Source organism: Mastigoproctus giganteus, chromosome 5 (assembly GCF_048544385.1).
Source record: "Mastigoproctus giganteus isolate SK-2022 chromosome 5, ASM4854438v1, whole genome shotgun sequence".
Classification (NCBI taxonomy): domain Eukaryota; kingdom Metazoa; phylum Arthropoda; class Arachnida; order Uropygi; family Thelyphonidae; genus Mastigoproctus; species Mastigoproctus giganteus.
Window position 1 is genome coordinate 16321005 of NC_143579.1, and position 12217 is coordinate 16333221.

General features: G+C 40.5%; 1 protein-coding gene across 3 annotated transcripts in view; it reads right to left on the reverse strand.

Moving 5' to 3' along the window:
* Positions 1 to 12217, reverse strand: part of Ing5 (inhibitor of growth protein 5) — a 111979-nt gene that overhangs the window by 42003 nt on the left and 57759 nt on the right. For all 3 annotated transcript variants that reach the window (XM_090373089.1, XM_090373091.1, XM_090373090.1), the window contains exon 4: positions 715 to 823. In XM_090373089.1, coding sequence (XP_090229215.1) covers positions 715 to 823 — 109 coding nt within the window. The remainder of the gene's footprint in view (positions 1 to 714; positions 824 to 12217) is intronic.

The following is a 12217-nucleotide window of genomic DNA, read 5'->3' on the forward strand; positions in this document are numbered from 1 at the left end:
CTTGTTCAATGTTGGAATAAAACTAATTAAAAAGATTACACTGGGGGGGGGGAGAGAGAGAGAGAGAGTTGGAGAGAAAAAAAATAGCAGTAAGGTGTATAAGATAGCCAAGTTTAAAAGCGTTTGTTGGTTAATTTTCTCATAGATATTCTAACTATATGATGTGTTTGAATTTCAGTAAGATTTTTTTTTGTGGCTGCATCATGTGTTTTCCAAGTTATTGCTATATGTAAGGATTTATCTGGTTTAAACTTTGGTTTATATGCTGAGCACATATCAGTGAATCATCTAACTTACAATTTTTGTCCCCCACCACCCACAGCTCAGAGATATGTTATATATGCATAGTTTAATGCTTGGGTTTTATATTAAAAAATAGTTTCGTTTGAGATACTGTACTATATTTTGAATAGTACTGTTTACTGTTTGTACATTAACAAGATAGAACCTGACAATCACAAAGTTAAGGTTAAACCGTTGTTCCACAACACACACACATGCATGCATGCACTATAAATGTGGCTACATATAGTATAATTTATAATTTTCACATACTTGTATGTGTGTTGTAAACTGCATGAAATAAAAAAAATTAGGATGCAATACTTTCTGAGTGGTCTTCATATATATATATATACAATACAACAAAATTCCTTACATATTTTTAATGGTGAAACAAAAATATATAAAAATATAGGAATAACTTGAAAGTACTTTTATGGGAGCCATCTGAGTCTGTGCATTGCATATTCAGAGCTTTATCTTTCAGCTCTGCTTCAAATCTTGCAAGATCTGCATCAAGCCGTCGTATGTGCTTATCTACCTAAGCAAAAAAAATAATAAAGGAGAATTATCAGATAATTTAAACCCTACTCTCACGGAAATACAGTAATATGGATCAAAATATTTCACATATGCAAACAAATATCTTTCTTGATATTCAATCAAGGAAGATACTCGTTCAGAAATTGGGTGAAAGTTTCTTCTTGATTGTGTCCAATTTCTTGTTTCGCTTTTCTATGCCATTAGATTTTATTAATGTTTCAAGAATCTATTTCACACTGGAACAGCTTTCTTTTCATCTCAAATAATGGTTACATACTATAAGTATGTAAAATTATAAAAGAGTAGTTCTAAAATAATTAAAATTATAGGAAGTCAACATAAATTTATACATACTAGAGGCTCATTGAATAGAGTGAATATTGCATTCAAATAACAAAGCTGATCAACGATTTGTTTAAAATAAGATTAGTAAAATATACATAAAAGTAATAAAAACAAAATTAAAATATGAGGACAAAATTTTTATAATTTTTTTAAAAATTAAGTTGTAATTTTTTTAATTAAAATAAAAAAAGGACCTTGCCTTAAAATCTTCTAAATATTTCTTCGGGGGTGATTGTTTTTTACTCCATGTGCAAGGCTCATGGGGTTGACTTTTTCACAGCTTGGTCTATGCTTGTTAACAGGAGAGAGATTGCTTCTACAGGGATGGGATTCTCTTAAATAGAAGGGGTGCAAGAGTGTTTGCTGAGCAATCGAGACAGCATTAGGTGAATCGGAAAACTGCTGGCTTGGGAGGATTCACAGACTAAAAGTTTAATAGTAATCGCAGGCATAGATGAAAGTGATTCTTCCACTGTTTCTATTAGAATGAGCAATAGCCTGGAAGGTAGGGTGCAGGGGGGGGTTAGAGATTGGTAGGAGTCTTCATGATTTTGTTAGTTCTTTGTTATTTGGTTTTTAGGAGCATTAGCAACTAAGGTCATATTGCTCCAGGATATGCAGCGGTCATTCCCTGACTTTTCCGCACCCTCCGTATTTGGTGGTGACGGGCTCGAACCCCAGTCTAATCAAGAAGCGTGTGCTATGCACTGCTGCTCCTTCCCACCTGGCTACAGAGGTGCCGAGCCTTCATGAAAAAAATAAATACATGGGCTGTGTTGGGTAATTAAGAATAACAACAGGTGCACGTATAACCCTTCCCCATCTCTTCCATCATGCAGTATGATTGATGACTTTTGAGATTATGATGAACATTGTGGCAAGATTCAATATTCCTTACATTTCGAGGGTACAGCTCTAGAATGGTGTTCGCAGGCCGGCCGCTAGTTAGTACACCGGACTGAACCTATTGGTAACTCTCTAGGAGGCTTCTGGATCAGCTAGTGTATAATCTTGCTGCCTCTACTAGGCAGATAGTGACTGGAGGGAGTAGTGTATATGCGGGGGGGGGGATTGTCGAAGCCACATTATGCCAAGGATCTGGGTACGCCATATCCAAAAATTTCATTACTTCATACAGCATGTCCCACCCACTTTTTCTTACCATTGAATACACCATGAATTGTCAAACTAATAGAGAAAGCTTATCTACGAAAAGATCTAAACCTCCAAAACACTTCCTAATTCATTTCACAAATATACGTGGTCTCAATTCTAATCTCAACGATGTCCATTTCCACTTGCAGTCTGCCAAACCCCATGTACTTTTTCTGACAGAATCTCAGTTATCGGTTGATTGCTCATCTCTGATGCCCCAATTATTTGCTGTATGATTCCTTTCGCCTCAAAGGTGGCACTTGTGCATATGTCCGTTCTGATATTCCCTGTCAGAGACTTGGCAATTTGGAATCTCCTCTCTTTGATCTTCTCTGGCTTAAAATCTCTCTACCTCATTGTGTCAAATTCATCTGTTGTCTCTACAGTTCTTCCAACTCTACTAATCACTTGGAGCTCTTTGACTTCCACTCTTTGCAACTTGACTTTCTCCAGTCCAACTTCCCTAACAGTGAGGTAATTTTACTTGGTGATTTTAATGTTCACAACTCCAACTGGCTTCCGTTTTCTAGTCACACCGACCCAGCTGGTCGAGATGCTGAGGCTTTTGCAATTACTAATGACCTTGCACAGATTGTTCATTTATCTACAAGAATACCGGACAATCCTAATCATACAGCCAACATGCTTGATCTTTTTCTCACAAACAACCCTTCTAAGTACACGGTTGAAGTGAGGGGTCCTTTAGGCACCTCAGATCACAACTTGGTGATTGTCTCTTCTCCAATGGAACCTTTATCTCATGGCTATTCCCAACCTTGTGTCGTTTGGCATTACAAGAATGCAAAATGGGATGACATGCGAGATTTCTTTTCTTCTTTTCCTTGGTCGGATTACTGTTTCAAAACTTCTGATGTCAACATTTACTCAGATCGTGTCAGTGAAATTATTCTTGCAGGAATGGAATCCTTTATGCCACACTCCACTTTAAAATCTCGTCCTTTATCTAAACCTTGGTTTTCTAATAAATGTTCTAAGGCTGTACAAGAGAAGAATGTTACATATCGTAATTGGCTTGTTTCTAATTCTTCAGTTTCATTTTCTGCCTACACCAAAGCTCGCAACAATTGTAAAGCAGTTATTAATCAGTCCAAACTAGAGTTTGAACAGGATAAGAGTAGTAAACTTGCTGCTTGCCCTAATGGTAGCCGAGCATTCTGGTCTCTTGCCAAAGCTATTATCCTCAACTTTTGCCCATCTCTGTTTCCACCTGTGTCCAAACCAGACAGTTCTGTTGCCACTTCAGCCAAGGATAAAGCTGACCTGCTAGCATCCCATTTTTCTTTCAACTCATGTATTAATGATCTTGGTAAAACACTTCCCACCATTCCAAACACGCTCCATTCAATGCCTCCTGTGGTCTTCCGTCAAATTGCTTCCGTCAAAATTCGTCTGCTGACGAGGCTACTAGTGACGGTCGTGTTCAAAGCCGCTAAGTGGATTTTTCTTATTTATTGATTTGAAATTATTGTTTTTCTAAAACTTTTGATTTAAATTTAGTAGTATAACATTATTTTGTGATTTTTTGATTAATTTAGTGTATTTATTCTTTACTCGGCCTTGTAAAAGTATCAGTAAGGGTTTCCACGTGTTCGTAACTACCGTTACCGTTAGTAACTTTCCCGCCATTGTGATACCGTACTAGATATACCGTAGGTTATATACCGTACTAGATAGCATTAGTTGAACTTCGTTAGCAGTTAAATTGTACGTTTAAATAAATACATATAACGACTTAGATTACAAACGTAATATAATTAATAACATAACATAATTAATTAATTAATTAATAGAATCATGACTCAGACCAGAGCAGCAAAGCAAAAGGCTCAAGCTAATGGAAGTGCTGTGGCTCAGAGCAGAACTGAGGGGGGCAGTTGTCCTCTGACTCACAGCCTTATAAAATGCACTGTTTGCTTGATGTTTGCAGAGCAATCGGGTACGGGACATGATACTGCCAAGGGGGATGTCTTTGTGTGTGCGCGATGCAAGGAGTGTATCGATATCAGGCAACAACTCGCCGTTCTTGTGGGCCTATATGAGAGCTTGAAGGACAGGGTGGATGCCCTCGAAGAAACTAAATTGAGGGGCCCATCAAGCTCTCAGCTGCCCACATCAACGCCAGAGCTTGCACTTGGGCATCGCGTGACACGGAGACAACCCCTAAGGCAGAATGCGCTGGTCCCAAAGGAACTAGTAGTTGTTGGTGACTCTATTGTCAGGGAAACGGGGAACATTCTTTGTAAAAAAGATAGGTGGAACAGGACCAGGGTATGTCTGCCAGGGGCAAAGGTTGATGACGTTGTAGAGCGAATATCATCTTTTAAGGGCACAAAAGGTGATATAGTTATACACGTTGGCACTAATAATATTAAGAGTAGGAGACCGGCAGAATTACTTAACAAGTACAGGTCACTGTTCAACAAAAGCCGAGAATTAGGGTTGAATTTGAAAGTGTCTGCAATTCTGCCCAGACACGATAGGAGGGAGTTTTGTATGATGAGAGCCTTGTCGATCAATTCGGCCCTGGAAAGATTGTGCAAGGCTCAAGGGGTAGAATTTTTTTCAGCATGGACTGTACTTGTTAACAGGAGAGATTGCTTCTACAGGGATGGGATACACTTAAATAGAAAGGGTGCAAGAATATTTGCTGATGCTATCGAGGCAGTGTTAGGTGGATCGGAAAACTGCTAGCTTGGGGGGAGACAAAGACCAATAGATTGACAGTAGCCACTGGCAGAGGTGAAAGAGATTCTTGCACTGCTTCTATTAGAATGAGCAGAAGCCTGAAAAACAAGATGCATGGTATTTCAGAGACTGCTGGGAACCATTGCGGTACAAGTAAACACATGGGTTGTGTTAGGGTAGAAGAATAGAAACAGGTGCAGGTATACTTGCGTGTACACCAATGCTAGGAGTTTAGTAAATAAATTTGATGAATTTGAGGTATTGCTCAAAACATCGAAGGCAGATATTGTTGGGATATCAGAGACGTGGTGTCACACAGATATAAGGGATGCAGAACTGCAATTTGGGGAGTACAACGTCTACAGAAAGGATAGACAGGATAGGAAGGGAGGAGGGGTTATGCTATTAGTTAAGAAACACATAAAAACCAAGGAAGTGAAGCCAGTCGACATCGCTGGACAGTGCAGTGTGGAGTCAGTTTGGTGTGACATAAACATTGGGATATCAAAATTGAGGGTAGGAGTGTGCTATAGGCCTAATGACTCTGATGAGTATAATAAGGAACTGTACAGGGAAATAGAGTCGGCCAGTAAATCAGAGTGTCTTATAATGGGAGATTTTAATTTCCCAGATATAGACTGGAATTTGGGGGCTGGTTACTCACACACTAGCAGGACTTTTGTGGATTTATTGGATGATTGTTTTCTACATCAGCATGTTCGGGAGGCAACTAGAGGGAGTAATACTCTTGATTTGATTATCAGCAGTGATTCTTCATGCATTAAGAATCTGCAGATAAATGAACCACTAGGTGGCAGTGATCACAGTGTGCTGAAGTGGGATTTACTCAAAGAGGTAACTACCATTAGGGGTAAAGGGAAGGGTTATTGCTTCCGTAAAGGCAACTACGATGGACTGAGACAGTATTTAAATTCTATACAGTGGGACCAACTGATGATGTTACCAACAGCAAATTCAAAATGGGAAGCATTCAAAGAACTTATCTTGGAAGCTACTAGGCTTTACATACCAACTAAGAAATATTGTTCAAGGTTTAGGCCAAAATGGATGTCAGATGAACTAATGAGGCATATGGCAGAGAAGAAAAATGCATGGGATACATACAAATTAACACATGACACAGAAGCCTATGATAGATACAAGTTGATATGCAACCAAGTTACAAAGGAGGTTAGGCAGGCGAAGGCAGATTACGAGAAATCCTTGGCAAGGGATGCAAAGAAAAACAGCAAAGAGTTCTTTACTTATGTAAACTCTAGAAGGAAGGGGATGAATCAGATTGGTCCACTTGATATTGATGGGTCAAGTGTTGATGATCCTGCTCAGGTAGCTAACAAACTAAATGAATATTTTGCATCGACATTCACACATGAGGAGTTATTCAGCGAGGGGAATGCCAGAGGTGTATTCAACTCTAGCAGTAAGCTACAGAATCTTGAAATAACTGGGAGTAAAGTGGAGGAGAAACTGTTGAAGATAAACACAAGAAAGGCACCCGGGGTGGATGGGATCTATCCAGTTATATTAAAGAAGGCAGCAAAGGAAGTAAGCAAACCCTTAGCCATAATTATGAGAGCTTCCTTGGACTCAGGGGAGGTACCCATAGACTGGAAATATGCAAATGTGACCCCAATTCACGAAGGAGGATCAAAGGCTGACACAAGTAATTATAGACCTGTGAGCTTAACTTCTGTTCCAGGAAAATTAATGGAGGCACTGGTTAAAGAAGCACTGCAGGATCATTTAGACAAGACTTCAGTTATAGCTCAGACACAGCATGGTTTTGTTAAGGGGAAGTCTTACCTGACCAACTTGTTGTTGTTGTTGTTTGGTTTTTAGGAGCATTAGCAACTAAGGCCATATTGCTCCGGGATATGCGGTGGTCATTCCCTGACCTTTCCGCATCCTCCGTATTTGGTGGTGACGGGCTCGAACCCCGGTCTAATCAAGAAGCGTGTGCTACGCACTGCTGCTCCTTCCCACCTGGCTACGGAGGCGCCCCTGACCAACTTGATTGGATACTATGATGCAGTCACAAAAGAACTGGATGCAGGGAATAACTTTGATATTATATACTTGGATCTTAGAAAGGCTTTTGATACTGTTGCACATGGAAGACTGCTACACAAATTGGAGCAGTGTGACAGTGGAGGCAAATTGCTGCTATGGATAAAGGGGTGGTTGAGGGGGAGAAGACAGAGAGTGGTAATCAATGGACACTGCTCATCGTGGACTGATGTTATTAGTGGAGTCCCTCAGGGCTCAGTGTTGGGTCCATTATTGTTTTCTATATTTATAAATGATATTGATGATGGTATATCGGGCTTAATGTCCAAGTTTGCAGACGATACAAAGGTTGGCAGGGTTGTCAAGGACACTACTGACACTATGCTGCTGCAACAGGATCTGGAAAGGTTGAGCAGATGGGCTGAGAGGTGGCAAATGAAATAAATTGATGAATTTGAGGTATTGCTCAAAACATCAAAGGCAGATATTGTTGGGATATCATACACGTGGTGTCACACAGATATAAGTAATGCGGAACTGGAATTTGGGGAATACAATGTGTATAGAAAGGATAGACAGGACAGGAGGGGAGGAGGGGTTATGCTATTAATTAAGAAACACAAAGTCCAAGGAAGTGAAGCCAGTCGACATCGATGGACAGGGCAGTGTCGAGTCAGTTTGGTGTGACATAAGCATAGGGAAATCAAAATTGAGAGTAGGAGTGTGCTATAGGCCTAATGACTCTGATGAGTATAATAAGATATTGTACAGGGAAATAGAGTGGGCCAGTAAATCAGAGAGTCTTATAATGGGGGACTTTAATTTCCCAGATATTGACTGAATTTGTGGGTTGGTCACTCGCACACTAGCAAGGCTTTTGTGGATTTATTGGATGATTGTTTTCTACATCAGCATGTTCGTGAGGCAACAAGAGGGAGCAATACTCTTGATCTGATTATCAGTAGTGATTCTTCATGCATTAAAAACCTGCAGATAAATGAACCACTAGGTGGCAGTGATCACAGTGTGTTGAAGTGGGATTTACTCAAGGAGGTAACTACCATCAGAGGTAAAGGGAAGGGTTTTTGTTTTCGTAAAGGCGACTATGATGGTCTGAGACAGTATTTAAATTCTATACAGTGGGACCAACTGATGATGTTACCAACAGCAAACTCAAAATGGGAAGCATTCAAGGAACTAATCTTGGAGGCTACCAGGCTTTACATACCAACTAAGAAATATTGTTCAAGGTTTAGGCCTAAATGGTTGTCAGATGAACTAATGAGACATGTGGCAGAGAAGAAAAATGCATGGGATACATACAAATTAATGGGTGACATGGAAGCCTATGATAGATATAAGTTGGTCTGTAACCAAGTCACAAAGGAGATTAGGCAGGCAAAGGCAGACTATGAAAAATCCTTGGCAAAGGATGCAAAGAAAAACAGAAAAGTGTTCTTTACATACTTGAACTCGAAAAGGAAAGGGATGAATCAGATTGGTCCACTGGATATTGATGGTTCAACAGTTGAGGATCCTGCTCAGGTGGCTAACAATCTAAACGAGTATTTTGCATCTACATTCACGCATGAGGAGTTATTCAGGAAGGAGAATGATGTAGGTAAAGTAAACATTGGCAGTGAGCTGGATGATTTTGTAATAACTGAGAGGAAAGTGGAGGAGAGATTGTTGAGGATAAACATAAAAAAGGCACCTGGGGTGGATGGGATCTATCCAGTTATATTAAAGGAGGCAGCAAAGGAAGTATGCAAACCCCTAGCCATAATTATGAGAGCTTCTTTGGACTCAGGGGAGGTACCCATAGACTGGAGATGTGCAAATGTAACCCCAATTCACAAAGGAGGATCAAAGGCTGACAGAAGTAATTATAGACCTGTTAGTTTAACTTCTGTTCCAGGTAAATTAATGGAGGCACTGGTTAAAGAAGCACTGCAGGATCATCTAGACAAGAATTCAGTTATAGCTCAGACGCAGCATGGTTTTGTTAAGGGCAGGTCTTGCCTGACCAATTTGATTGGATACTATGATGTAGTCACAAAAGAACTGGATGCAGGGAATAACTTTGATATTATATATTTGGATCTTAGAAAGGCTTTTGATACTGTTGCACATGGATGACTGCTGCACAAATTGGAGCAGTGTGGCATTGGAGGCAAATTGCTGCTATGGATAAGGGGATGGTTGAGTGGCAGAAGACAGAGAGTGGTAATCAATGGACACTGCTCAACGTGGACTAATGTTATTAGTGGAGTTCCTCAAGGTTCAGTGTTGGGTCCGTTGTTGTTTTCGGTGTTTATGAATGATATTGATGATGGGATATCAAGTTTAACGTCCAAGTTTGCAGATGATACAAAGGTTGGCAGGGTCGTTAAGGACAATACTGACGCTATGCTTCTGCAACAGGATCTGGAAAGGTTGAACAGATGGGCTGAGAGGTGGCAAATGAGGTTTAACATCGACAAATGTAAAGTGCTGCATATGGGAAACAGTAACCCCAGAGCAACGTATCAACTCTGCGGTACTACACTGACAGTGGTGGAGAATGAAAAGGACCTGGGGGTAATTCTGCAGGCAGATATGAAGTTCTCTGAGCAGTGCAGACGAGCTGCAAGAGTAGCTCATGGTGTCTTGTCAATGATATACAGGAATTTTTCTAGCAGGGATAAGGAGGTGATTATTCCCTTGTATAAGGCAATGGCAAGGCCACATCTTGAGTACTGTATACAGGTCTGGAGGCCTCATTTCAAGAAGGATGTAGAGCTGCTGGAACGGGTACAGAGAAGGGCAACAAGATTAGTAAATGGAGCAAAGGGTTGCTCTTACGAAGAAAGGCTTAAGTTTTGCAAATTACAGAGTTTGGAGACTAGGCACCGGCGAGGTGATCTGATAGAGGTGTATAAGGCTTTGAATGGTTTGAGCATGCTCAATGCCAATGGGATTCTTCATCTTTCTCAGAATAATCACCTCAGAGGGCATAAATTCAAATTGAGGAAGGACGGATGTCGGATAGATGTGCGGAAATTTGCCTTTGGCCAGCGGGTGGTTGGTTGCTGGAACCGACTTCCATCACTTGTTGTTGAAGTTGATAGCCTAAACAAATTTAAAGCTCAACTGGACAGGTATTTCGAACGAACGGAGTGGTGAAATGGGAGTGGGTTTTTTTTTTTTTTTTTTTGGCTGATGCTGAATAAGCTTGCTTTCTTGGATCATATGCCTCTGCTAATGCTAATGCTAAATGTAAAGTACTACACATGGGAAACAGCAACCCCAGAGCAACGTATCAACTGTATGGTACTACACTGACAGTGGTAGAGAATGAAAGGGACTTGGGGGTGGTTGTGCAGGCAGATATGAAGTTCTCTGAGCAGTGCAGACGGGCTGCAAGAGTAGGTCATGGAGTATTGTCAATGATATACAGGAATTTTTCCAGCAGGGATAAGGAGGTGATTATTCCCTTGTATAAGGCAAAGGTGATTATTCCCTTGTATAAGGCAAAGGTGATTATTCCCTTGTATAAGGCAAAGGTGATTATTCCCTTGTATAAGGCAATGGTCAGGCCACACCTAGAGTACTGTATACAGGTCTGGAGGCCTCATTTCAAGAAGGATGTAGAGCTGCTGGGACGAGTACAGAGAAGGGCAACAAGATTAGTGAATGGAACAAAGGGGTGCTCTTACGAAGAAAGGCTTAAGTTTTGCAAATTACAGTGTCTGGAGACTAAGCACCAGCGAGGTGATCTGATAGAGGTGTATAAAGCCTTGAATGGTTTAAGCATGCTCAATGCTGATGGGATTCTTCCTCTAGCTCAGGAAAATCACCTGAGAGGGCATAAATTCAAATTGAGGAAAGACAGATGTAGGATAGACGTGCGGAAATTTGCCTTTAGCCAGCGGGTGGTTGGTTGGTGGAACAGACTTCCATCCCTTGTGGTGGAGGTTGATAGCCTAAATAAGTTTAAGGCTCAGCTGGACAGGTATTTTGAACGAATAGAGGGGTGAAGTGGAAGTGGGTTTTTTTTTTTTTTTTTTGGGCTGATGCTGCATAAGCTTGCTTTCTTGCATCAAATGCCTCTACTAATGCTAATGCTAATAGGATGTCAGAAGGATTTTGACGAATCTTGATGCTAAGAAAGATCCAGGTCCTGATGGTATTTCTCCACTTGTTCCTAAAACCTGTGCTCCTGAACTTACTCCTATTCTTTGCTGCCTTTTTTTTTTACTTTCTTATTCCAAAGGTGTTTTTCCTTCTGCATGGAAATTTGCTCATATCCAGCCAGTTCCTAAAAAGGGTGACAAATCCCTCCCATCCAATTATTGTCCCATTGCAATTACTTCTACTCTTTCTAAAGTAATGGAGAAATCAATTAACTGCCAACTCTTATACTACCTAGAAACCTTCCGTCTGATCAACGATCGCCAGTATGGATTCCATCAGTGTCGATCCACTGGTGATATTCTGGCTTATGTTACCCATTTATGGACTAATTCAATGGAAAGGTTCAGCGAAACACAAGTAGTTGCTCTTGACATCTGAAAGGCTTTCGATCGTGTATGGCATAAAGGTCTTCTAAACAAGCTTCCATCTTATGGTTTGCCAACTGTTTTTTGTAATTGGTTATCCAGTTTTCTCTCTGATCGCTCATTGAGGGTGATGGTAGACGGCTCTCTGTCTTCTAACTTCTCCACTAATGCCGGTGTCCCCAAAGGTTCAGTTCTTTCCCCACTCTTCTTCTCTTGTATATTAATGACCTTCTTCCATTGCCTGGAAATCCTATCCATAGTTTTCCGATGATAGCACATTGCATTCCACTTTCCATTTTGAGATACCTTGCCCTGCTCAATCAGCTTCAACTTCTAGAAAATCTGCTACCAATTCCTTAAATGCCGATCTTCAGGTAATTCTCCAGTGGGGCAAAGACAACTTAGTTGATTTCAACCCTTCTAAAACTCAGTCTTCTCTTATATCTAGAAAAAGGATTCTTCTGCTCCTATGCTTATCTTTGGTGACACTCCGATTTCTATGCAAAATGTTATATCTCTTTTGGGGATTAAACTGACTTCTAATCTCTCTTGGCACAAGCACATTACCAATATTGCTTCCTCTGCATCTAAAAAACTTGGTTTTTCCCTTTCACTCT